This window comes from Leptonychotes weddellii, chromosome 9 (genome assembly GCF_054177405.1).
Source record: "Leptonychotes weddellii isolate Sample4059 chromosome 9, ASM5417740v2, whole genome shotgun sequence".
In the NCBI taxonomy this organism is placed as follows: domain Eukaryota; kingdom Metazoa; phylum Chordata; class Mammalia; order Carnivora; family Phocidae; genus Leptonychotes; species Leptonychotes weddellii.
Genome location: NC_138377.1, coordinates 123,208,728 through 123,236,385, shown reverse-complemented (window position 1 = coordinate 123,236,385; position 27,658 = coordinate 123,208,728). Strand labels below are relative to the sequence as shown.

Below are 27,658 nucleotides of genomic sequence, written 5' to 3'. Positions count from 1 at the left end.
GTACCCCTTCAGATCACTACATCTGTGTCTTTGGGGTGAATGAATACCCAGTAGTGCAATTGCTGGATCGTATGATAGCTCTCTTTTCAACTTTTTGAGGAACCTCCACACTGTTCTCCAGAGTGGCTGCCCCAGCTTGCATTCCCACCAACAGTGTAGGAGGGTTCCCCTTTCAGCCTTGAGCCTCTTCTCAGTGCCCCTCAGCCAGCTGCCCCTCCCACATGAAGAAGGGGATGTGCTTCAGTCATAAGCTGCTGGTGTGCAGGGGTCTTGGAGGTCACCGGGAGCAGCGACCACAGCAGCCTCAGCCGCTGAGTCAGCCGCGGGCCGCCCGCGGCACACGGGTTCCCCGTCCAGGGAGCAGGCGAGCCAGCAGCCCCGGCAGCTGTCGCTCCACTCCAGGGCACAGCAAGTTCCCAGGCCCCATCCAAGCATTTGTCACGCTCTGCTTGCGGAAGGATGCAGAAGGCCTGGCCTTCCCCTAAGAGCAGTCAGTGCTGTTCGTCAGAGGAGAAACCTGTACGCAGACCTGTTCTTCATTCTTCTTGAAACGCGAGGCATTTTCTTCTTCTCAGGGAAAAGACTTCGGTGTCCGTCCACCTGCTGCTGAAGGTGCAGCTGGGCGGGAGTCCCATGGTGCATCGTCCCAGCATCGCTCCGACTCGGGGGGGTTATGTGGATCCGTTTCTGCGCATGAGGCGCCAGGGCCCTGCACTGTTGAGGACTGGGGCCCAGGCCCAGCTCATCGCTGGAATTGCAGCCCCACGCCAGACTGGGCCGCATCGCAGAAGGGGAAGGGATAGGCACTGGGTGGCCAGGCCAGACCCGGGCACGCCCTCCCCAGCCCTGCGGCAGCTGTGCCGTGGCCCCAGGATGCTGGGCACGGGTCGAGTCCACGCCAAGAGAGGGACCCAGGACCCAAACCTCAGAACGTCCCCCATGCATGGCCAGGTGGGAGCCACACGAGGCTGCCTCGCAGCGCCCAGCTTCCCAGAGCAGGGGCGTGAGCCGTGCCATCTCCACCAGCCGCACGCCAACAGCCGGATGATTTGTGGCGTTTTTGGGCAGAACAGCCAACCCCACCGTGAAGGCACACTGCCTTCCCAGAGCATCTGTTGATTGAGCCGCTGGGGCCCTGGGTTGCATTGCGCTGTTGGCGTCTGCAGACCGAGCTCAGCGCGGCCCTCCTCGGGTGAGAGCGCCTCGCCTGCGGTCGTCCCTCCCCCAGAGCAGGTGTTTCTCCCCGGGGCTCTGGATGGCTCTGCTGCCCTTGCGTCTGTTATTTATAGGATCACAGGAACCTCTGTGGGAAGAGCCCTCCGAGGTCATCCATTCTGCACATACTTAGCCGCCGAATCGGGACTGTTTGCAGGATGCAAGCGTCTGAAACCCTGACTCGGTATTTTCTTCTGGGAACGTGCAGTTGCTTTCAAGAGCACAGCCAGGCCCCCTCCTCCCCCTCGTCCTTATGGTTTCCTCTTTCGGATCAAGCAGAGCACCTTCTGTTAAGGGAGCCAACATATGGAAGGGTCTTGCACACAGTAGGTTTTCAGTGGATGTTGGTTTCTTTTCTTCCCTGATTGGGTGTAAAAGAAAAGAAGAAAAAAAGCACCCATGAGTCGCTACTCTGGAAGCAGGCAACATGTCTGTCCCTCAGTCCCAGCGTCTTGTAGAAAATTTTAGGGTTTTCCCCCTTGCATCCCTCCAGTTTGGGAACGACTTTCCTTGGAGAGGAATGCAGGGATGTCTCCCGTCCTTGTGCCGAGCGGCTTCCTCTGAGTCCAGAGCCGGGGCTGGAGACTGGAGGGGCCGGGCTCTGACTTCTTCCACGAAGCTCTTTCTGACACACGTGTGCATTTTCTGAGAACTTGGTCCCAGCGGCCTGTGGGAGCTGGGGCTTCGACTAGGGAGTCTTTTTCTTTTCCTCTGTGCAAGTTCCCGAGATCACTCACAAAAGAGGCAGGGGGTGTGTATAGGAGACAGGAGCTCCCACTGACGCCTGTTCCCCAGGATGTTTACATGCAGCATCCTTCTGGGCTTCACCTTCCCCCCCAGACTCGCCATCACCCTCCCCCACCATGCTGACTCATTCTGTGGGATTTGCTGCCCACAGAGCACCCTCCTTCTCATCACCCAGGACCCCATTAGTCTTGTTCCCTCTGGATCATCCCCACTGCCTCCTGAACTCCTTCCCCTGCTCTTCCTTGGTGCTGCCTTCTGCCCAGGCCTCTCCTCTTGTTCCTCTGTCCCCTTCCGCTGGAGACACCCACCACTCCTGGAATATCCTTTGTCCCGAACACAATTCCCCAGTGTCCTGAGTGCAGGGCTCCCCACCTCCTCTTTTCAGAAACCTCTGCTCAACCGTGAAGATTGGCCTCCCTGACAACTTTGTCATACTTATTACTGTCTATCTTACCGTTTAATGCCTGATAATAAAGAGCACGCTCCTCTACCCGCCTGCCCCTTGGAGCGTCAGACCTTTACGACTCCTTCTGAAGTCCCTTTATGGGCCTGTCCCTAATTATATGCCTCTCAAGAGGGTCCCACTCTCTTGAAATTTGTATTAAGTGGTCCTTTCATTTTCTTTATGGTTTTGCTGCCTGTGTGTGTCCTTAAACCAGAGGTTGGCAACATTTTTCTCTAAAGGGCCTTAGAGTAATTTTTTTTAGTGAACTGCACAGTCTCTGTCTAGCTATTCAGCTTTTCTCTCGTGGCAAGAAAACAGCCGTAGACCAATATGGAAATGAATGGGTGTGGCTGTGTGCCAATAAAACTTTATTTACAAAAATAGAATACAGGCTGGCTTTGGCCTGTGGGCTGGAGTTTGTTGACTCTTGCCCTAAATAATATATTATTTAGTTTTGCCTGTTTCTGACCTTTATATAAATACAATCCCACTGGTGACCCATACTGTTTATCTCCTTTTGTGACTTCCTTTTTAATTTTTTTGCTTAATGTTGCTGTTTTTTTCCCCCAGTTTTTTTGAGAAGTCATTGATCTACATCACTAAGCTTAAGGCGTATGGCATGACAGTTTGATTTTCATATATTGTGAAATGGGTTCCTCAGTGGGCTCAGCCACCATCCATCATTTCATAGAGATACAACAAAAAGGAAGAGTTTCTCCTTGTGGTGAGCATTGTTAGGGTCTACCCTGGACAACTGTCCCATCTAGCACACGCCGGTGTTAGCTGTAGTCCTCATGTTGTACATTCCATCCCTAGTATTTATCTATCTTACAGCAGGACGTTTGTACCTTCGACCACCTGCCAACACTGTCTTTGTGATTCGTGCATGTTGGTGGCTGCAGCCTTGGTCCGTTTTCGCTGCAGGATAGTATTTCGTCGTATGAATATACCAGTTTACCCATTCCGCTGGTGGGGAACATTTGTTTTTGCAAACACCACCGCTGAGAACATTCTGGTTTATTTCTCCTGATACACCTCTGCAAAGATTTCTCTTACGTGTGTACTTAGTGGTGGAATTGCTGGGTGGTAGGGAATGTGCATCTCTAAGTTTATCAGAGAAAGCCACATTGTTTTTCAAAGTGACTTTACCAGTCTCTGAGAGCTCCCGTTGTCCCATGCCCTTGCCCCAGCCTCGGTGTCATCAGACTGACCGTGAGTTTGGTGAGTATAGAATGCTAACGGCAGAGACTCACCCTGCCTCATTCTCTCCAGGCTCACAAGAGAGGGCTCCGTTCATCAGCCCAGAGCTGAGCTGAGCCTCTCTCGGGAGCCATGTCCTCCCTGCACCCCAGGATGTCCCTCCCGCACAGCTGCACCAGGCACTCCCCTGAGCAGACAGAAGAGCTTTTCACGGGGGTCTGCCTTCTTTCGCTCCCTCATGCAGGCAGGGGAGAATGAAAGAGTCTCAAGAGAAACAGAAGCATTAGGTGGGTTCCAGGTACAAGAGCAGGTAGCCAGAAAGGATCTGGGCGCCCGGGAGAAACATACCCAGAAGGAGCATATCCTTGGAAGCCTCCGTCTGCCCAGGAGACTGGTCAGCACAGGATGAGGTTCCCATGTTGGTGGGAAATGAAGGCAGGAGGCTCTGGGCTTGAGCATGTTTGACAGCTTGATTGCTCCCGCTGTCAGTCTTGCTGCTTTTGAGAAGGTCAGCGCACCAGATGTCGTGGCATGATAACTGGCCCGTTGTCTCTCTGATTATAGACATGGGCTCGCCAGTGTGGCCTGGAGATGGTTTAAACCAGCTACCTCTGGTGAGCGGTGGCAACATAATGGGTAACGTAGACGTGCGTGATGGCTTTCCTTCCCCTTTCTTCCTCTGTTCTGAATCTAGAAAGTTCTAGAAGCCCCAGAGCCTTTGGTAAGCTGTCAGGAGACAGCCAAGGTGTTTCATGGTGCAGGGAACCAGCCTGAGGGATTGCAAGAGCAGCACGGTGAGGGGGGTGGGCTCGACCCCCAGCTTGGGGGATGCTGTAGGCTGTGTTCGGTAAATGCCCAGACCCCCTGATGCTGGTGAAAGAGGGAGGGTAACCGTGCTGGACCAGAGTCAAAGCAATCCTACAGCAGAGCGGGCCTGTCAGTAGGCAATGAGGGGACATTGTGCTCCCCCTCTGCAATATTCTGATGAAGAGTTCCTGGAGGAGCGGAAATTTGTGTTCTAAGAGTGAATAGACCTTCTGTCTGCCCTTGGTCTGTGGTAGTGAGTGCCCAGTGCAGGTGTGTGGGTAGGAGGAGCCCGTGGAGGTGGGGGTGAGGAAGGCACTGGGGTGGCTGAATTCTGGACCCTTCTTTTATGAGACAAGAGAGTAAGGTTGGGGGGAGTATCAGGAACTAAATCACAGGCTGGGTGTTCTGACACCTCCCCACTGACACACTTGTGCATGGGTGACAGAAGGGGAGGACTGAGCTGGGCAGTTGGTTAGGGGTCTGGGATCTTTGCTCGGAGTGGGCGCTGGGGGTTCTGAGGAATGTCTGCAGCTGATCGGAGCCACCCACTGGAAGTCATACTAACGAGCCAGATTGGTGCCTCGCAGTACAGTTTTGCTTCTTGTTATAAATAGCAATCTGTGCGAGGTTGCATTCTTCCCACAGCAGAAAATGTCACCTGAGACACGTAGTAAATTGCATCTCTTCGAACTTTCCCAGAGTCAGCACTTCCGCTTTTGAGTAAATTATATACATTCCAGCACGCAGCGGTCCTTCTGGCGGCTGAGAGCAGAACCCAGACAATGACAGTCGAAAGGTGTTGGAGAGGGGCGTCTGGGGGGCTCAGTCGGTAAAGCATCTGCCTTCAGCTCAGGTCATGATCCCGGGCTCCTGGGATCACGTCCCCAGGTCAGGCTCCCTGCTCAGTGGGGAGTCTGCTTCTCCCTCTGCCCTCTGTCCCCATCACTCGTGCTCTTTCTCTCTCTCTCTCTCTCAAATAAATAAAATCTTAAAAGAAGAAAGGAAGGAAGGAAGAAAGGAAGGCATTAAGAAAACCATAGAAACACCATGGACACAAGGGACTAAAATTCCAGAGCGGTGAGGACTGCCAGAGATGATAACAGCACAACAGGCTGAATGTTTCTGAAAGGTCGAGTAAAATTGCCCTCATGTTTACAGTGCTTAGAAAGCGAAGACCTTGCCAAGGGGTCTGGAAAAGAACAGCAAAGGCATGAAAGCCCCAGAGAGAGTGGGGAATCGATGCTGGGCCTCTCTCTGCCCCCTCCCCTGGGGAGGGCACTCGCCCATGCTGAAGACTGAAAATCCATGCTTGGCCCCTGGGAAAATACAGATCAGCAAGGATTTTGGAGCTTGAGTGACAGAATTGTGGATGAGCGGCCCTAGACACATGGGCAGTTTCTCCTTCGAAGGTTTGCCGAATTTGGTGGTTAAATTTTGGGAGGCTACAGAGCAAAGCTGAGGACCTCTGACGAACAGAATGGAATCCCCTAAAGCCTTTCCGGGAAGAAGAGATAAAGACCTGCCAGGGTCCCAACTGAAAGCCCTAGTGGGCCTGCTCTAAAAACAGAGGTGAGGCAGAGGCAGAGCGAGCCTCACCAGAACGGAAACCGGGCCCTGACCCAGCTCCGTCCCTGAGCGAAATAGGGATTTCCTATATTCCCTACTTCCCTGCGGACAAAAGGGGGAAACTTTCTCTTGTAGGCAATAATGTCACATGGAATCCTAACAAGTTCTTTCATACCCATTTCCCACCGTACAGTGAAAAAGGACTGGACCCCCAGAAAGGCAAGACCATATGCCTAGAATCAAGAGAAGCAAAACCCAGATTAGTAGGAGCAGGTTCCAAAATAATCCAGACATTAATAGAGTCAAAGAAATGGAGGGGAAAATGGACAAAGTAGGTGACAGGAAGGAGGATATCCCCTCAAGACTTCGAATGTTTTTTTTTTAAAGAATCAAATGGACATTCTAGAACTAAAAAAATGCAAAGTCTAAAATTAAGAGTTCAATGACTCGGTTTAGCAGCAGATGGGATATATCAGTAGCCAGGATTGGTGCGCTGGAGGACAGACCAATAGAACATACCCAGATTGAAACAGAGAGAACCAAGAATCAGGGTGAAAAACTGGTAAGAACATAAACCGTGTTGGATGCACTCAGGAGGTCTAGCATTTGTGTACTTGGGAGTCCCAGAGGAGAGGAGAGAAGACGGAGCAGAAGCAATATTTGTAGAATGGTTGAGAATTTTCCGAAAAAAAAGAAAATCGAGCCTACAGATTTGAGAAGTTGAATGAACCCCCAAGCAGGATACAGATTTAGCTCTTGAAACCAGTTAATCATTGCTTTGTAAGTAGTACATACATTATTTTCCTTTTAACCACTTATTAGTTGTGTGACCTTGAACATGTTATTTGACTTTGTTGAGCCTCAGTTTTCCCATCTGTGAAAATGGGGATGAGATAGAAGACTGTATGAAAAAGTGCCTTAGGAAGTATTCATTGCAAAGAAATACCAAGGGCCCTCGCCTTTATTATTCCAGCCTGACTGACCCGGGACAGCGTGTTTGGGGCGAGCTTCAGAGTTGTGTCCTATACTCTGCTCCGCCTCTGTCCTCTGCCTTTCAAGAGGGCTTTGGGGAGGGGATGTGGAGGCCGGCCTCCAGGCACAAGCGCACAAAGATCTAGAACGAATCCAAGTTTCCGAATGAGTCTGGTGATTGCTTTGCCTTCCCAGGATTCTGGTAATTCGGAGCTGACGGGGGTTGGCTTTCTGGGATCGCCTGATCCACTCTGATCCAGCGCCCCGCCACACGCCTGCCCTAGGCCTGCTTTGATTCCACCGTTTCAGTCCCGCCCGGGGGCTGAGCCAGACCCCAGCCAACCTCGTGGTCCCAGAAGCATTCCTTTATGCTTGCCCCCGGTTTAGGTCGCATTTTCCACACCCCACTCCCCTGCCCCCATCTCTGATAGTGTCAGGTGACGCGGGCAGAGCTCTGGACCCGCCCTGCTTGCATCCAGTTATCTGAAAAATGCTTGATCACGTGTCTTCACTCACGTGGACTTTGGTCTTCTAGGAGTTACCACGGTCAGAGGGAAAGAACCCGGAGTGCGGTGGAGGCATCGGGATCTCGCGGGTGGGGACAAAGGGAGGTCGTCTGGTACAGAACAAGAAGCATGTTGTATAGAGGTTCCGAGTTTTATCTCTAGGCTCTGCTCCTTACCAGGTCCTTTTCTCCTTCGGTGACACGGAGGGGACGGTCCCCCCTCACAGGCTTACTTGGGCTGATACAAGTAAAGCACTCAAGACGTGCTCAATAAATAGTAATTGCTGCTCTTAGTATTAACTTCCAAAAGTTAGTTTGCCACATAAACAAGGTTTATACTTGAGCTAATGCCTTCTTAGAAAACTCAGTAGGGGGGCACCCGGGTGGCTTAGTCGGTGAAGCATCTGCCTTTGGCTCAGGTCATGATCCCGGGGTCCTGGGATCGAGTCCCGCATCCGGCTCCCTGCTCCGTGGGGAGTCTGCTTCTCCCTCTCCATCTGCCTCTTCCCCTGCTCGTGCTCTCTCTCTCTTTCACTGTCTCTCTCAAATAAATAAAATCTTAAAAAAAAAAAGAAAACTCGGGCATTTTCATATACACATAGCTTTGATACCTCTGTTTCTAGAGGTGACTCTAACTCCCTGCCTGGCTCTCTTTATTAGTTAAGGTAAGAATCTGTGTCCAGAAGGTCTGTCCTTCAGCAAAATAATTGAAGTTCCTACCATGGAAAGCCAGGCCATGCTAGTCAGCGTTTTCTCTTCCCTGTTTTATCTGTTGTAAGTGTTCAGAGTTGACTGTTGAGAACGCACGTTTCCTTAATAAGTAAAACTGCTAGTAGGTTCATCCTTTAGAATATTTACAGGCACACCTCAGAGATACTGTGGCTTTGGGTCCAGACCACTGCAGTAAAGTAAATGTCACAATAAAGCGCGTCCAGTGAGTGCTGTGGTTTCCCGAGGAAGTATAATCGTGGGGCGCCTGGGTGGCTCAGTCGTTAAGCGTCTGCCTTCGGCTCAGGTCATGATCCCAGGTCTTGGGATCTAGTCCCGCGTCGGGTTCTTCGCTTGGCGGGAAGCCTGCTTCTCCTTCTCCCACTCCCCCTGCTTGTGTTCCCTCTCTCGCTGTGTTTCTCTCTGTCAAATAAATAAATAAAATCTTTAAAAAAAAAAAGAAAAGAAAAGAAAAAAAATGCTTTATTGCAAAAAAATGCTAACTGTCCCTGGAGCTTTTGGTGAGTTGCAGTTAGCGATCACAGATCACCATCACAAGTACACTAATTGAAAATGTTTGAAATATTACAAGAATGATCCAAATGTGATGCCAAGACACGAACTGAGCGAATGCTTTTGGGACCATGGCGCCAACAGACTTGCTTGACGCAGAGTTGCCACATACCTTCAGTTTGTAAAAAATGGAATTATCAGTGGCGCTTTGAAGGGTTTCTGCCAGAGTGAGCCTATCGTTGATTATTTACTAACACTTATCAGTCGTTCGGGGATTATTTATTGACACGTCTCTCCCCTCTTCCTGACTTCCTGCAACGGGAGGATCGGGAACCCTGACTCATCCATCTCTTGTCTTTGGTTAACAGAATGCCTGACAGGTAGATGCTCAGTAGATATTGAGGCGTGAACATGCCATGTGCTGGATATCCTCCTTTTACCCCTGTAGCTTCATTCTGAGCCCTTGCTGCCCTGCTCTGGTCTCCGAGAGGCTGATCTGCAGACTCCAGCCCTGGGTCCGCGGGGCCTCTGGCTTCTGGTTGGGGCTGGCTGGTGGCAGGAGACCACGGGGGAGAAGCGAGGGTATTTGTTCCGCTGGCTCCCCACCGGTGGGACGCTGTGCGTAGACGGGTATGTCAAGACAGCCTGCTCTCCGTGACTCTGGCCTTCCAGCCTGTAACCTCTTCCTCCTCTCATCCTTTTAGGCCAAGGAGGGGGCAACATTTAGCGCCCAGTCCCTGCACCACGGCCGACAGCTTCTCTATACCCAGCTCGTACCTCTACTGTTACTTTCTTTGTCAATTAACCGTCCACAGATTATCCCGATTGGAGCATACCTTCTTCTTGTCAGGAAACAGCGAGCCCCCATCGCTGACGGAGATTCTAAGTTGTTCAGGCTGCACACGGTGGCTCCAGGTGCTTAAAAAAGTGCACAGCACAGTTCCTCCAGAGTGTGTGGCGTGGCTAGTGGCCATTAAGGGCCGTTGATGTGCGGGAGCTTTGAGGAAATAAACAGCAGTTTGGGATACTGTTCTCTCCTTAGGGCAGACTTTCTCCCGCGGACTGTGAGATCTTATTTCAGGGCGACTGTCTGCTTTCGAGTCCCTGAAATTACCCCTTACCGTGGTTGTGTGTCCGAGTCGGCATGGCCTGTGCCGGGAGGACCCAGGGGCAGGTGCGGCAGAGGGGGGCGTGCACGTTGGGCAGCAGCTGCACCAGCCCGAGGCTTTGTAAGGCGCTCCGTCCACGTCAGATCCAGTGTTCACCTCCTGGTCTTCTGGCTCTTCCCTGCAGGTGATTATAAACAGCACCATCACACCCAATATGACCTTCACCAAGACGTCGCAGAAGTTCGGGCAGTGGGCTGACAGCAGAGCCAACACGGTGTTTGGCCTGGGGTTCTCCTCGGAGCAGCAGCTAACAAAGGTAACGCGGTCGGCCCCGGGATGCCGGGGGTCTGAACGGCGCCGCTGCCGAGCAGGATTCCTCTCCAGTCTTTGATTTTAGCCCTTCTGGCGCCGCAGGGCTGCCCGACCAGATGCCCTTTGGGAGACCCCAGGTGCCTCGAAGTGGAGGCGTCGTTGGGGAAGGAAAGCTCACGTGACATGTGTCCCTGCAGAGCCCGAGGTCGCAGCCCCAGCAAACCGCTCTGCCGGTGGTTCCTTTCCCGCGTGGGGCCCCCCTGATCCCTGTGCCCCGCGTGTGCCCAGTAGCAGAGGGAGGTGCTGCTGAATGCTGACAGCGCAGCTCCCGCCCTGGAGTCCCTGCAGCCCTTACGACGTCACACAGTGTTTGGAGTGCGGGCCGCTTTTTTTTTCCGGGGAAAGGATTCAGAGCTTTGATTCGATTCTCTGAGTGGCTTGGGACACACTCTGTGGACCATCAGAAAGGTGTTGAGGAGCAGATCGAGAACCCCAAGGTCTGCGGGAACAGACTGAGCGCCTCTGACTGGCGGGGCCGGGGCTTGTCTGAGCGAGTGGGTTTCCTTGTAGGCTGCTGGAAGAGCCTGTGTGGGTGTGGACAAGGCATTGCTCGAAAGCAACATTGGCTGCTTTCCAGGACCCAGGAACTTACGGGAAGGACGTCAGAGGGTCTCAGAGAATCCGAGGCAGAGTGGGAAGGGAAGGGCTGGAGCCGGGCCGCCTTCAGGAAGCTCGGCTTCAGGACTTGTTTCTCTCTAGACGGTTGCCGTGAACATATTTACCGAACTCTGGCTGGGCCAACATGGTGCTAGGTGCCGAGGATGCAGACCGTGGTCCGTCCCCTGAGGCGGTTACAAAATTCCAGATTCCAGGGGACTCGACCGGGTCACTTAGTATGGACCTGGCTGCTTGGGTTCCCTGTGTATGCTGAAGACAGCTTTCAGAGAAGGGGGATGAAGACAGGTCAGGAAGCCACCGTGCAGGGGCCCTCGGATTTGCGCCTCGCATCTGTCCAGCACGTGGGCATGTGCTGTGTGCACACACGCACATCTCTAAGGAGGCCCCAGCCCGCAGATGCAGCCATCCTCCCTCCAGCCGGAAATGAGCCCCTGATGGAGGACACCCACAGACGGTCCTCTTCTGCATCTCCACATACTTCCAGGGGGATGCCACTCCCTAAGGAGCCCCAGAGACCCAAAATGGCCTGGTGGCACCCTGAGCATCCCTCCCGTGCCCACCTGCTCACAGAAGCCTTCTTTCCTGGGTACCAAAACCTCCCCTCCAGGGGCGCCTGGGTGGCTCAGTCGGTTAAGCGTCTGCCTTTGGCCCAGGTCATGATCCCGGGGTCCTGGGATCGAGCCCCGAGTCCGGCTCGCTGCTCAGCAGGGAGTCTGCTTCTCCCTCTGCCGCTCCCCCTGCTCGTGCTCTCTCACTGTCTCTCAAATAAATAAAATCTTTAAAAACTAATAATAAATAAAACCTCCTCTCCAGTTCGCCAGGGCCCTGACACACAGGGAAGGAAGCAGACTTCTTGAGTCTAGGTCATTGGGTATAATTGTGGGTATAGTTCTCCTCTGAGGAGAAGCACCACGTCCCACGACTCTGGAAAGTGTATGTTCCAGCAGACGGCCCAGCAGAGTTCTCTAAGGTGGGAGGGCCAAGAATGCTTGGCTTCATTTCGTTTGCGGAGCCGTGAGTTTGCTGGTCTGAGGCAGCACTGTGTGGTATAGACGACCTTAAGCAGGTCTCCGAGCAGCGGGGCCAGCATGGCCGTGACAGACCGTAGTGTCCGTCACGTGAGGATGAGTCACTGTTTGCCCTGGATGAGGGGGCCCAATGCAGTCAGCTTTTCACTAAGCAGCTGGCTGGTCACTTAGGGGTGCGACGCAGAACTCGGGGCTCAGGCTGGATCACTGTGGTTGGCAGTGGGCCCTCCGCAGGTCAGAGGTTGGGGTGGCCTGGAGAGCAGGAGCAGTCAAGGTCACATGGGCCCCCAGGCCCTAGGCTGCCTGCAGGAGGAGAAGGCCTGGGTGTCCCTAGATTGGCCCTTCCTGCCCCTGGTTTTAAGGATTCCCTTTGGTGCGGAGGTGGGCAGTTCGGGAGAGCATTGTCTTAGTCCGTTCGGGCTGTTACAACAGAACGCCACACGCCGGATAGCTTGTACACACCAGGAGCTGGTTTCTCAGAGCTCTGGGGGCTGGAAGGCTGAGATCAGGGTGTTGGCGCCGTCAGCTTCCGGGGAAGGCCCGCAACTTCTCACGGTGCCCTCACATGCTGGCAAGAGAGCAAGTGAGCTCTATGGGGTCTCTTATAAGGGTGCCAGTCCCATTTATGAGGGCTCCCCCCTCGTGACCTCATCACCTCTCAGCGGCTCCACCTCCTAATCCATCACATTGGGGGTTAGGATTTCAACGTGAGAATTTGAAGGGGACACAGACTTTCAGCCAGTTGCAAGCATTCACGTGGAATGTGGGTATTTTCAGACTCCAGTTCCATTGGGCCCCCGGGTTCCACCGATGTTACTATTCCCAAATCTGTTTGTCACTAACCTTCCAGCTTGCTTTCTTCCCAGTCCCTGCCCAGGCAGTGAGGCCCCTGGCCATTTCCCCAGAGTTCAGTGCAGATCCTGACCCCAGGCCACCTGCCTCGAGCACGCTGGACAAGGAGCCGGTCCAAGTCATGCCCCCAGGGGAGGATTTATTTCCCTTCTCCGTCATCCTCCACATAACAGCAGCAGCATGAGCAAAGCCATGACTCCCCAGGAGGGGGGCTGTGAATAGGGTGTACGGGTTTTGGGGTGGGCAAGGCTGTGGCCAGAGGCCGGCTCTGGACTTGAGACTGTGGCCTGTGAAGGATTTCAAGCCAAGAAGGAAAATGATCAGGTTGATCACCTTGGCATTGTAGGTAGATTTTCCCGGCAGACCAGGCTGTTCTGGTCCAGATCACGGATGACGAGGGCCTGAGTAGGAGCTAGAGAGACTTGGGAACTACCGAAGAGCTGAACTGGTGGGACTTGGTGAGTGGACGGTGGGCGGCAGGGGCTCTGGGATGAGGACAAACTGACGGATGGATGGATGGAACTGCCATTTTCTGAAACGAGGAAGAGCAAGGGCTGTGAGAATCAGAGAATTTATGTGACGTGGAAGCAAGTATGATGGTGATTTGTTGAACGGCTGATGTCAGCACCCCTGAAGTGGGCAGCGGGGATTGGGTGCCTTTTCCCTCTGAAGGAGTGCCTGGCGGGGACAGGGGTGGGGGGGACCCCCTCCCCACACCGGCTGGTGGCCTCACAGCTCTGGGGAAGCCTGTGGAGACGCAGAGGCTCCCATGGGAGGCAGGGCCCCAGCGGGCTGTGAGGTCGCGTGCCCCTGACCCCGCCTTGAGGCTCCAGGCCTTCCAGAAGCCCAGTCTGACCGAATCACTCTCCGCTGCCTGGAAGAACTTCTTCAGTCTTTGGAGGAATCAGAAGAGCTAGGAAACATAAACGGGGACCATTTTTAATGAAAAGAATCGAAAGCAGGAAGAACTCAAAACAAAAATCAGAACAAATTGTTAAAGTTCACTTCCTTGTGCCCCTGAGACCCGGGGAGACCTCAGGCCATGCCGGCCTCCCCGAGGGGCTGCTCCTCGTTTTTCCCAGGCAGAGAGAAGTGTGCTGTCACTAAGGAGGAGGGCCCTGTCCTCCCGAGCCACTCCGGCTTCTCTGGCGCTGCTGGAGTGTCCGTGTGCCCCGCGACCTGCCGTGGTCACCAAGGCTCAGCCCACGTCTCCTTTGTTCAAGATGTTTCGAGTCAACTTCTTCCCCCTCTCTGTGAAGGGAACGGTTGGCCTCACTCCGGTAAATTACCATCAAGTGAGGCTGGCAGTTAGCTGGCAGAGAGGGACTCGGGCCTGAGGGCCACCGAGGCGTGTGGCTGAGGGGACAGCTGTGGCTGCCTGTTCCTGACTCCACAGAGCAGCCACCCACCTCCTAGAGGAGGGTTGGTAATCACACCCTGTAACGAGGCTAGACGAAGGAATAAAGGAACACCAGTGTGGCTACTTCCATTTAAGCACACTTTATACACACGTCTCTCTCTGCCCCTCCCCCCCACCGAAGGAAAATAGATACCCTGGTCTTCGCTGCTCCCACCCTAAGGACCCCTTCACACCACAGTCCCAGAAGTGTGGCAGGGACGCTGTCTGCTCTTGAGACAGGCTCTCCAAAAAGAACAGCTGCTGCACATTCCCAGAGGTAAACCGGGGCTCGTCTGTCCACCCACCGGAGGGGACGTGGTACCTCGGCCTTCTGAAGACCATTGGAAGGGGTTTGCATGTGCTGATGAAAGGAAGAGCTGCCGAATAGAGACAAAAGGAAGGAGATCCAGATGTGGGAGTGAGCCAGTGGTTAAAGTGAAGGTGCTTTCTGGCAACTGACCTTGAGACGTCATTGTCCTATGTTTGGTTCCGGGTCACTTATCACAGACAGAAGGAAGCACATCCTGCCACAGAGGAGGTGATCCAGGGTGGGGTTGCTAGTGCTCTGTGATTGATTCACACACACACACACACACACACACACACGGCGTTTGCTGTTGACCCATTTTAATGATTTCATCTGTAATTCAAATTTGTATCCTTAGGTTCACCTCACCAAGTCCGTGTAGTTGGAAGAACATTGCTCTATCTTCTCCCTTTCTGATTTAAGGGTTGTTGTTTTAAAGCGGGGGATATTAATCATTCTTTTGATATGTTGTAGTGAGAATGCTTTGGGCTGCAAGTAACAGGGCTGAAACAAATAGAGCTATTCTTTTCATACAAAACAGAAGTCCTGAGGCAGGCCATTGCCAGCTTTGATACGGTGGCCCCAGAATGTTGGGTGTGAGGGCTCTGCACGATTGTTTCTTTTATTGGCCTTTTCCTCATGATGCTAAGATGGCTTCTCAAGCTCTGTCCATCACATCTGCATTCATGGCAACAGGGAGAAGGTAGAAGGGTGGTACCACAGCAGCTTCCCCGTGAGCTCCCTTGGCAGACTTCTCCTTGGGTCCAACAGTCAGTCTTGGGTCCCTAGGCCACCTTCCCATGGGGGGATGAGGGGTGGAGGAGGGGAAGAGAGTGAGAATTAAGTTGCCATGACCAGCTTAGACTGGTTCTCATTCTCTCCCACCTAGGAAATTTCCTGCTCCAGTCAAATTTGAGATTTTGTTAAGCCAAGAGAAAACAAGAAATGGTTTCTGAATAAGCAAATCGTGTCTGCCACAGGGTCTTCGATGGCCAAGGCCAAAAATAAAACAATAGTCATTCATTTTTCTAGCAAACAACGGTCTTTCATTTTCTAGCATGATAATGATAAAAAAGATGATGATTTTAATTTTTTTTTTACGGATTATTACTACAAGTTTAATAATTGCAGAAAATGATCCTAATAAGTAAAGACATGAAAATTTGGCATACATTTCAGAAACCTGTATGCTTTGAATATCCTTTGATCTGTTGGTTCCATTTATTGGCATCTATTCTAAGGAAATAATTTTAACTGAGCACAGATTTAGCTGTAAGAATTTTCCTTGTAGCATCATTTGTAAAAGCAAAAGCAAAAAAAACCCCCAAAAAACCCCCAAAACACCATCCAAATGTCCAGCAGTAAGAATTCTGGTGAAATAGGGGTGCCTGGGTGGCTCAGTCGTTAAGCATCTGCCTTCGGCTCAGGTCATGGTCCCAGGGTCCTGGGATCGAGCCCCACATCGGGCTCCCTGCTCAGCGGGAAGCCTGCTTCTCCCTCTCCCACTCCCCCTGCTTGTGTTCCCTCTCTCGCTGTCTTTCTCTCTGTCAAATAAGTAGATAAAGTCTTTAAAAAAAAAAAACAAAAACAAGAATTCAGGTGAAATAAACTCCAGTATATCCTTTAGGGTCGTATGATGCATGGCAATTCAGATGCTATAATAGAAAGTCATGTAATTGCATGGAAATATTAATGTCATACTGTTAATTGCAAAAGTGGCTCTAAAATGAGGTATATCATTCTATTTTTGAAATATGTGTCATGGGGCCCCTGGGTGGCTCAGTCCATTGAGCGTCTGACCCTGGATTTCAGCTCAGGTCATGATCTCCGGGTCGTGAGATCAAGCCCCATGTTGGGCTCCGCATTCAGCGCAGAGTCTGCTTGGGATTCTCTCTCTCCCTCTGCCCCTCCCCCCCCCACTCGCGTTCTCTCTTTCTCTCTCTGAATAAATAAAATCTTTTTAAAAATATGTGTGATGGGTGCATATACACAGATAGGAAGCTGTTGGAAGTGTATGTGGTCAGTGCGTATCACTGGGTGATAGGACTATAGGTTTAAAAGATATTTTTTTCTAAGCTGCCCTTTCTAAATTCACAAGCATATGTGCTTTTTTAGAATAAGGGGGAAGATTAGAAAACTGAAGACTTGGAGTCAGGGGATTTTTCACCTAAGGACAATCCTCTGCTGCTCCTTCATGACTGCTAGGTTTCCATTACCGTAGATAATGCTAGGATTAGCATCTTTGTATGGAAGCCTTTTTTTTTTTTTTAATGTTCTCAAGTTTTTTCATAGCATCTTTTCCCAGAAGTGATATCACTAGGTCAGTGGGTATGAATGCTTTTTTCACTGATGATCCACATTTCCAAATTGCTTCTCGGTGGGGCTTGGGCCACCGCACAATGGCCTGGAAATATCTTGCCCACACTGGGTATTCTAATTGTATTTAATGTTTGCTAATTTAGCAAGCAAAGAATAGTACCTCATTATTTTGATTTGCATTTCCAGTGGGACTAAACAATCGTTTTTAATCAGTTGCTGACTTTCTGTGTTTTTTTTATTTGTGAATTTTGCCATTTATCTGTTGGGTTTTTCGTATTTTCCTTTTCGGTGTGCACAAACTCTCTCTGCTAAAGATAATGGCCCTTTCTCTGTGGTACGAGCCTAGCTATGGATAACCCCCCCCTCCGCCCCCCCAGTGGTTGTTTCTCTTCTGATTTCATGTTTTTTCCCTTTTCTGTTCAAAAGCTCTACAAGGCTGTGTATTCAAGTCTGTCACTCCTGTGATTTTTCTTTTATTTCTTCCAAATTTAGATAATTACCCTCTCACCTCAAGCAGAAGTTTGATAAATGTTCAATTCCATTTGCATCCAGATTTTTGTTTTTTATTTATTTTTTAATAGATTTCATTTATTTATTTGATAGAAAGCACGCGCAAGCAGGGGGAGCAGCAGTCCGAGGGAGAAGCAGACTCCTCGTGGAGCAAGGAGCCTGATGTGGGGCTCGATCCCAGGACCCTGGGATCATGACCTGAGCTGAAGGCAGACGCTTAACCGACTGAGCCACCCGGGCGCACCATGCATCCAGATTTTTAAAAAACATACGTACCCCTTTACCTCATTGAAAGTGCATCATGCTACTCATTTGTAGTAAGGATTGAAACTCATTTCCCCCTGTTTACTAAAGTTGTATCACTCGTGTGTTGAATCATCTTTCCCATCCGTGTAAGTTCCTCCTCTGTCCCCAGCTAATGTTGATATAAATGGCAGGGCCTGTTGCCATTGTGCATCTACTGATACAGCACATCTTCTAGAATGATTATTTAAAATGTATCTGATAAGGTTTATCCTACTTCATTGCATTTTAAGCTTATTTTTTGAAATTTTCTTTCTGATTCTCACCCATTGGAATGTAAAGCCAAATCCTCCACAAACTCAGAGTTTCTCTGGGGACAGAAACCAAATCTTAAGTCTTTCGGTGTCCCCAGCACAGCCCCTGGCACGTAGCCATAACTGGGTCCTATTTCTGAGTGAATGAATCCACCCTCTAAGGGTGCTCTCTTCCTGAAGGTTGTGGTTAGGGTCGTATGATGCATGGCAATTCAGATGCTATGATAGAAAGTCATGTAATTGCTTTCTATTATTATATTGCTTTCGCTTTTATTTTACTTGACGAAACTGATCAAATGAAGGCCAGAGACACCAGCGTTCCCTTTGTTGGACACCTGCCACACACCCAGCAAAGCCCCATCTCTTCTCCTCCAGTGATCCACGGAGGTACATTATTGCCCCCATCGTATAGATGAGGAGGCCGGGGCTCCGCGTGGTTCAGTGGCCTGCATTCGGAAGGCTGATAAGGGTCAGAGTGGAGCAGCTTACCCAAGCTAGCTGTTAAGCAGGTGCGTCGCAGGACACTGTAGTGTCTGGGGTTGGTGTCGATGGCCTGTGTGACGTTGGCGGGTAGGGGACCCACCTGTCCCCATCTGTATCCCGAGCACCCGAGGGTGGCTGGGAGTGCATGGTGAGACTGGACCCTCCAGCTGCTCTTCTGTTCTTGTCCCTGTGAGCCAAGAACGTGTGTCCTTTTCCCTTTGCGGAGATGTTCTAGGCTGGTGTTACTGATACCAACACCATCACTTTGCGGTCCTGTAGGGATGTGTGTTTAGGTATACGTGTGACGGTTGTTTGCAGTCTCCCTTTATAACCGAGAAGGACAGTTACTTGATGGAGCTGGGGAGAGGAATTGGAACTAGTCGGGTCCCCAATCCATACCTGGTATTCTGTGCCTCGGGCCTTGTCTTGGCCGTAAAGTTCCCCGTGGCCTGTTTTGAGTTGAAGCCTTGATAAGTAATTTTCTTTTAAAGAGGGAGCGAGTACAATTCGATTTTACATTGTAAAGTTATGCGGCTTCTCTTTGCAAATGGAAAATCCAGTCCGTGAATACTTAGCAACTGCCATGGGCAAGACCCTTGGTATGCTTGTTGGCAGAAGATGGCAACCAGATATGTGGAAGACGGATCTGGGCCCAAGTTCAGGTTTACCATTTATTAGCTGGGTGACCGTGGGCTTGACCCACCTCTCTAAGGCTGCACTTTCTTATCTGGACACCATAGATGAGAATCCCTGTCCTACAGAATGGTGGTGAGGAGCCAAAGAGAGAACATGTGTTAAGAAGCCATTAAACTTATTAACATATAGGTGTGGTTGTCCTGAGGGTCCAGGGGAGCAGCGTAGGGCCCTGAAGGGGTCCGGGGACAAAGAAGGAAGAAGCCATTGGAGCTGAAGGTTTATATCCTAGGCTAAGAGTCTCCAAGAGTAGAACTAAGATCTTCACCAGGTAGGGATGTTCAGGGTTGAAGTAGGAGTCAGAGGGGACGGAGGCCCCGAGCTCCGTCCAGAAGTGACTTGCTCTGTCAAAGCCTGGCAGAATTTTATGTACTGACTTGGTTGCCGGTATCGTCTTCTACTCAACTCTTGGCCTCCTGGGAGACAGAGCCGTATCTGATAGTTGCATGGTATACTCGCCCCCGCACCCAGCTTCGTGCACGGCCCGGCTCAGGGACAGTGGAAACACTTGTTCACTGAAGGAGTGAGTGGTGCTTGGACCATGTTTGTTGACTGAATGAGCGTGACACTGGTTAATGACATTTCCAACCTATTTTAAAAGCAACTTCAAATAAGACCCATGAGAGAAAGGGACCCTGACAGGGACAAGAAGGACCTGTGAAAAAGAGAGCACTTTTGGTTGAGTAGCCTGGCAAAACATGAAGATGCTTGCAGGGAGAGAGGCATCCCTCCCCTTACTGAGTACAGCATGGCTGAGACTCAGTTAGTAAGGGTGTCTGTTACAGTTTTCTTCAAATCACGTTTGACTTTTAATTGATACTGGGCACAAGAACATTGAAAATAAGACCTTTAAAAATCCAATCTTTCATTTTTATTTTTTTTTAAAGATTTTATTTATTTATTTGACAGAGAGAGACAGTGAGAGAGAGAACACAAGCAGGGGAAGTGAGACAGGGAGAAGCGGCTCCCCGCAGAGCAGGGAGCCCGATGCGGGTTTGATCCCAGGACCCTGGGATCATGACCTGAGCCGAAGGCAGACGCTTAACGACTGAGCCACCCAGGAGCCCCAAATCCAATCTTTTAAGGTCTTAATAAGATTGAAAGGTCTTTATGGTGGCTGCACAAAACCTCTTCTGGGATAGTGTTCACGTTCCAAGGGGCACGTTCCAAGTGCCCTGCCTTATTCCTGGGTGGATCCGGTCAGGTAAGCTCAGGAAGCAGAAGGAGGGAGCAGAATCCTCCCAGACCCCAAACCACAGTTCCTCACTGAGCACTTTCTCATTTGTCCAACAAAAGAAGAGCTGCACCATTCTTAGACTAGACCCGAGCCTTTGATGTGAGTTGTCTCTCAAGTGGCCGGGGTGGGAGGTGTGGGTCTAGAACCCAGAGTTCCTTCATTCACCAAACACACTGATTTGTGCCTGCTTCCTGCAGGTGTTGGCAAGGATGCTGAGAGAAAAGGCACGGAGCCTGCCATCAAGGAGTTTCTGACACAATGTGTTCCCTTTAAGGGCCCCCTAAAAGGAAGCAGGGTGGGGAGGGGCCCTGTCCCTCCCTGCTGGACCTCACGTGTGTTAAACAAGTAACGTGATTTTCCTCCTGCAGCTGTGGGATGGTTAAATACGAAGCCCCGTGGCTCTGGCCTTATTTACGGTCGTGCAGGAGCAACTCGGGCCGCAGCGGAAGGGCTGGCCTTCTCTGCTCCAGCCAGGGCGCCTTGTTCACCGGTGTCTGTCATCTGGTGTGGTTTCCCAAAGCAGACCACTGTCGCCTGCGTCGTGAAGATACTGAGAGGGTAGCCCGCACCCCGAAATTAATGCGTTCTCAGCAAAAGCCGTAGAATTGTAGGTAGCCTTGCACCTTGCCAGCTCTTTGCGTTCCTCAGCAACCGCACGTAGCTCTCTCTTGCTTTGTAATGCCAGCATCATCCATCACAGAATGTTCTCAGCTCCAACAATGTATTTGCTAATTAAAATCAGTTGTCTTGTCAAGGTCTGTAAGCCCGTGATTGATTTGATTGCTCTGGCATTTGAAGATTTTTTTTTTATTATGAAAATATTAGAAACATTTTTTTTAAGTAGAGAGCATCGTATGATAAACACCCATATACATATCACCAGACTTAACCCTTGTTAGCGTTCGCCACATTTCTTCATTTATTTTATTGTTGTTGGAGTATTTTCAAGTACATCGCAGACATCAAGACATTTCAGTATCTATCTCTAAAAAAAATAATGACATTTTCCCTCATGACCATAACATCATTGGCATTTCTTTTTTTTTTTTTTAAGATTTTATTTATTGATTTTAGAGAGTGAGCATGTGTAGGGAGGGGCAGAGGGAGAGAGAATCTGAAGCAGACTCCGCACTGAACAAAGAGCCGGAAGTGGGGCTTGATCCCACGACCCTGAGATCTCGACCTGAGCTGAAACCAAGAGCCAGACGCTCAACCAACTGAGCCACCCAGGTGCCCCAATTGCCCCCTAATTACAGGTGGTCTGTTCAGCACAGGATACGGTCATAGGCTGCATGTTGCCTTTTGCTGTTTTGCATTTTGCTATTTTATATCTTAAGCTTTTAAAATCTAGAACAGTTTCTTCTCCCCAACTCTTGGGATCTTGTTGGTTTCTGTCATATTGTAGAATTTCTTGGATCTTTCCATAGAGATGACGAAGTTTTTCGTGGATCCCTTCTGTGCTACAGCTATAGTTATGTTCCTGCATTTCTATGAGTTACTGTTCACTGGAGGTGTTTGTTTTTAGTACTTCATTATTAAACTAGCTTCAGCATCTTAGAAATGATTCAGATCAAAGGCGCCTGGGTGGCTCAGTTAAGCAGCTCACTCTTGGTTTCAGCTCAGGTCATGATCTCAGGGGTCCTGGGATCGAGCCCCGTGTTAGTCTCTGTGCTCAGCGGGGAGCTGACTTGAGATTCTCTCTCCTTCTGCCTCTCCCCCATGCGCATGCACTCTCTCTCTCTCTCTCTCTCAAATAAATAAATCTTAAAAAAAAAAAGATTCAGATCTGACCCGGGCTGGTAGTTTACTGGAAGAAGCATTCCTTATGTTCATTTCTTTTTAATCTCAAAATTATTTTTCTGTATTTATACAGAGTTTTTTGACTTAAAATGAATGCAAAGCAACAAAGGTGGGTCCTGAAGACCAGCCATGTGTGAGGTTGAGAACAACCTCAGTAACTCTTGTTCATGTTCAGTTTGCAGAGAAATTTCAGGAGGTGAAAGAAGCTGCCAAACTAGCCAGAGACAAGTCCCAGGAGAAAATTGAGACCTCGAGCAATCATTCCCAGGTAAGTAATGTGTGTACAAAATAAATCTGAGTGTGATCAGTAATTGGGACTCTTTGTTCCTTGTCACTTTTGACAAGAAATAGGGACTTCTAGCAGGAGGGCATTTTGAAGGCTTTTTTTGACTGTTCGCCCGCTCCCACTGAGGTGATATGACATGTTTGTATGAGACTCTTGAATTTTCCATATGTGCTGATGTACTTTTGACAGAAAGCAGTTCATGAGATTAGAACTGCTGCGTGCCCCTGGCTGCTAAGAGGCATTCTTTGTCACTATGTTTCAATACCAGAGACGAGGCAGTGTGTGAGTCTACACAAAGGATGTGCATTGACGAATACGGGTACCTTGTGCCCTCGAGACAGAAAACTTGGCTGATGCTAGAGAACCCCTGTCTCTATCTCCATGTTTTAACAAAGTCGGATGGGAGATGGTATTCTGACAGCTCTGGATTAGCAAAAGAGGTACCCCTTTGCCAGAAATTGAGTATTCATTCTGTCTACTTAAAAGTGTGATGATTGAAAGGAATCTATTTTAGCCCGAAGTAAAAATACCTACATTCTTGATGTCTGGTTTGGTGTATGTAGTGGTGGGCAGAAGGCTTGACCAAGTGGTAAGGTTCTGTGCATAGAGACAGGGAAGAGGAGACATCGGGGGAGGGGGGGAAGGTTCAGGGTTAGGAATAAGCATGGTGCAGCAGACTCCCAGCCAAGAGAGAGGTGCGCTGTGGGAGGAATTAGAGATGCACTTGGAGATTCTGCAGAAGACCTGGAATTCTTCATTACTAGTTTATTAATTATTATTTACTTAATTGTTATTGGGGAGTTTGGGCAGAACTTGGAGGTGTTGCATGACTTCTTCTCTGGAATTGACATGAGGGTTGCTCACAGGTGGTGAGGAAGTCAGGGAACCACAGACAGCAGGAAGGTTGGCAAGGACGCAGCCACAGGGGTAAAGAGGAAGGGACGGATGTTGGGGACAGCCAGTGGGAAGAGAACCAGGAGACTGGGCATCTTGAGCTGTCAAGATTGACATTTTCGACTTGACTGTCTGCTCTGAAAAAATAATAGCTGAAGTCTTATGTGTACCGAGAAGCAGTGGGGAGGGAGGTGTGCCTCGGTGGCTCAGTCAGTAAAGCGTCTGCCTTCGGCTCAGGTCATGATCCCAGGGTCCTGGGATCGAGTCCCACATCAGGCTTTCTGCTCAATGGGGAGCCTGCTTCTCCCTCTCCCTGCTGCTCCCCCTGCTTGTGCTCTCTCTCTCTGGCAAATAAATAAATAAAATCTTAAAAAAAAAAAAAAGAAGAAGAAGAAGAAGCAGTGGGGAGAAGAGGGTAAAGCTAGAGCCTGGGGAAATGCACCCAGCTGTGGGAAGAGAGCAAGTGAAGACCGCCAAGAAGGAGAACTCTCCCCATCACTGAACCCGAGGCAGGAGCACACTCAGCCTATCCGTGCTGCAGAGCAGAGGGCTCTCGGTTTGTCCACTGCTGGGGCTGGCCCTGAGGACCCAGGGTTTCCCAGCGCCTGTCTGGGCTCAGCATATAAAAGATGCCCTGTGTGAATTTATGGAATGTGTATTAGGCTTCAGGTGGACAGGAACTTTCCTGAATCTTTCCAAAGAATCTTTAATATAATCTGAGTGATACTGTTAATTTCATATACTAATTACCGTACTGAGTAATCGCTGAGGACCTTTAAAGTTGGACACCGGAAATGGTCCGTAATCTAGAGTTTCTAATACAGTCTTTTTCTGAATACCGCATATTATAGCAATATCTTTAAACTTCAATAATCAGAAGTTCTTTATATAAGGTTTCTGTTTCAATGTTTGTTTTTCCAAAAAAAGGTATTTTATTTTATTTTTTAAAGATTTATTTGAGAGAAAGAGCATGGGCATGGGGGGAGGAGCAGAGGGAGAGGGAGAATCTCAAGCAGGTTCCCTGCTGAGCATGGAGCCCGACGTGGGGCTCTGTCTCATGACCCGGAGATCATGACCTGAGCTGAAACCAAGAGTCGGATGCTTAATTGACTGAGCCACCCAGGCAACCCCCGCCCCCAAAAAAGTATTTTAAACCTTAAAAAAATCAACTATACCCATAAAGTGCTATTTATATATATGTGTTAATTGTATATCAATTTTTTGTCTCCAAGCTTTAGTTTTTATTTATCTTCCTGATGTTTCCCCAGATGTAGAGATCATTGTACATTTTTCTTTGCATTTTTATTAGAAATCATACAATTGCTTGCTTTCCTGAATCTCTTAGGGAATGAACACTTTGGCCAAGTTTTCCAAATATTTGAAGATCTTAAACATTTTATATGGGTCTTATGTATGTAATGTAATGTAAAAGCAATAGGTATTTACCGCAGAAATCAAAACTATGCTATACTCTAAAGAAGAGAATAAGAACGACCTGCTTTCTCACCACACAAAGATATTGTTAATGTTTTGGTGTGTATCATCTTCCTGATATACTTTTCTAGTATATTTTTCTATTGTTCTTTTTAACCTTTTTACTTTATTTTTTTCCTAAAGATTTTATGTATTTATTTGACAGAGATAGTGAGAGAGGGAACACAAGCAAGGGGAGTGGGAGAGGGAAAAGCAGACTCCCTGCTGAGCAGGGACCCCCCCCCCCCGCCCCGATGCAGGGCTCGATCCTAGGACCCTGGGATCATGACCTGAGCCGAAGGCAGACGCTTAACAACTGAGCCACCCAGGCGCCCCTAACCTTTTTACTTTATATTTCATGATCATTCCCCTGTGTTTTCAAATATCTCTTTTCAAAACTGTCTTAATGACTAGTATTTGTCTGTATTGCAACTTATTCCATTAACCTACACTTTGAGATATCGATGTGGTTTCTAATTTTCATTAATATAAATGACACTGTGATCAACGTCCTTGCACATCTCTGTGCATTTGGTAATTTCTGCAGGATAAATTCTTGAAGTGCAAGTATTGGATTAAAAGACAGGGACATTTTAAAAGCTTTGGTAAATACCGCCGACTTAACCTACAGAAATGTATGATTCTAACTCCCACCAGCAGTGACTGAGAGCGATTTTTTTCCTCCCACACTCTCACCAACAAAGCTTTGTTGACTTGACAGAAGAAAAATGTGTTCTGTTGGCTTTTTTCATTTTGCATTTCTTTACCAGTGAGATTAAATATTTTTTGTGTCTATTGATTCTATCCATTTCTTCTTCTGTAAATGTCAGTTGTGTATTTTTTTCCTTTTTAAAAAGATTAAAGTGTTCATCTTTTTGTGTTGATTTCTTTTTTTTTAAGACTTTATTTATTTGAAAGAGAGCGTGAACACAAGCGAGCGGAGATAGGATTGGGGGGAGGGGCAGAGAGCGAGGGAGAAGCAGACTCCCTGCTAAGCAGGGAGCCTGACACGGGGCTCAATCCCAGGACCCTGGGATCATGACCTGAGCTGAAGGCAGACGCTTAACCGACGGAGCCACCCAGGCACCCCCTTTTTGTGTTGATTTCTAAGAATTTTATTTTTACATGGATATTTTTGAACATATTCAAAGCTAGGCAGAATTGTATAATGAACCTCCATGGGACACACAGATCAGCTTTAACAATTAGGAATTTATGATCAATTGTTTCGTCGTGCCCCCATCCCCCTCCCCCTAAAATTTAAGCAAATCTTAAACATCTTATTTCATCCATAAATATGTCAGCGTGTGGGTCTAAAAGACAAGGCCTCTAAGAGTTTTTCAATATAGGAAAGGTATTAACATCTTATTTTTCATATATGCAAATGCTCAGCAGCAGATATTTTCCCCAGGTTTTTGTGCATTTTTTATTTTGTTTATGACATTTTTTTTTTTTACAGTGCAGAAATTTAGCGTTAGTCAAATGTATGCATCATTCCCTTCATGGTTCCTTCCTTTGCCTTTATGCTCAGTGGAGGCTAAATAAGATCTAAGATCTTATCCAAGATCAGATGAGATTTTACCTCCCTGTGGTATGACTTATTACAGAAACTATTTCAGAATATTCATAATAATGCTAACAAGCCGTGGGGGCCGTGCGCACATCCATATCTGATCCCTGGTTGTTTTGTGCGTCTTGCTCTCTCTCTGGCCCCAGGGGCTGTAAGTTGTCCTTGCTTTGAAAATACTTTTTCTTTTTTCCTCATTCACTGTTTCTTGTTCCCTGTTGTAAACCCCTGCTCCCCCTCTCATCCGTGGCTTCTGTGTTAAATAAGGGAGACCAGGTACGCAAGCCTGTCGAGTGTATCTGTAAAGCTGAGTAACAAGATGGCCCCAGGGCCCCAGGTGCACTCTGGTCAATAAAGTTCACAGACTTTCTCAGATTCCCCTGGACTCCTCCGGGCCTTTTCCATGGTGCTTTTTTTTTTTTTTTTAATTAAGTTTCAGAGGTAGAATTTAGTGACTAATAGCCTCTCGTGCTGGTCTTTGCCGCGCTCTGATGAGTTGGTTCTCCCCGGCTCACGAACACACTTTCTCATTATGCCTGATTTGCTGCTACTGTGAGCAGTAGTGTGTGAAGGTAACTCACTTTGGCCAGGAATCTGGGTGTGAAACCCCGTCTTCTCCTCAGGTGTCCAGCGTCAACGGGACAGACGATGAAAAGGCCTCTCATGTGGGTACTGCTGACACACACCTCAAGTCTGAGAACGACAAGCTGAAGATCGCCTTGACACAGAGGTATGGGTATTTAAATCCAGATGGCATTTTCTCCAAGGTCAGTGCCTCCCCGCAGCCTTTCCCGCCAGGCGGGGTTTCACAAGGAGACTGGGTCCTGCTCAGAGTGTCTGGTCTCGTCTACGGGCCAAAGGAAGGCCAGCTGGCTTCATGGCTGTTCTCTGTCTGGCCGACTAGACCAGGAGTGTGTGTGTGTGTCTGCCTGAGTGTGTGGGAGAGTACACAGCATGTGGGAGACTGTGTGTGTGTGTGTGTGTGTGTGTGTGTAAGTGTGAGAGAGACGTGTCCCTGTTCTTGTGTTTTGTTTTGGCTTTTTGAGGAGCCAAATGTATCATTTATTTGTATAGCATAAGACTGAATCTTGAACATCCAAGAAAAACCTATAAAAACCTGTTAAAAATAATACAACCTTGCACAAAAATCAATAGCTTTTCTATGTACAAACATCACATAGAATATGTATTTGAGGAAGAGATTTCCTTTACAATACAAACTAGAACCATCAATTACATGAACTAGAAACATAAAATACAGAAAGCTTAAGGGTACAGTATCTCTGCGAAGAAAGTTGTAAAATGATTTTGAGGACCATAAATGAATAATTAAACAAATAGAAAGGTATATTCCATTGGGAGGTGGTAGAAATGCCTTCATATTTTAAAAAGAATCCATTCCCCCTAAATTGATGTATAAATTTAACACAGTCCCCATAATAATATCAATATGATTTTAATTTTGGTTTTTTGTTT

The 27,658-nt window shown here is 48.9% G+C and overlaps 1 protein-coding gene across 1 annotated transcript in view; it reads left to right on the top strand.

The window, feature by feature from the left end:
• The window catches only part of HOMER2 (homer scaffold protein 2), a 72,388-nt gene that overhangs the window by 39,187 nt on the left and 5,543 nt on the right, over positions 1 to 27,658 (top strand). The window contains exons 4-6 of the mRNA XM_081831891.1: positions 9,972 to 10,103; positions 22,138 to 22,230; positions 26,806 to 27,255. Of these exons, the coding sequence (XP_081688017.1) occupies positions 9,972 to 10,103; positions 22,138 to 22,230; positions 26,806 to 27,255 (675 nt within the window). The remainder of the gene's footprint in view (positions 1 to 9,971; positions 10,104 to 22,137; positions 22,231 to 26,805; positions 27,256 to 27,658) is intronic.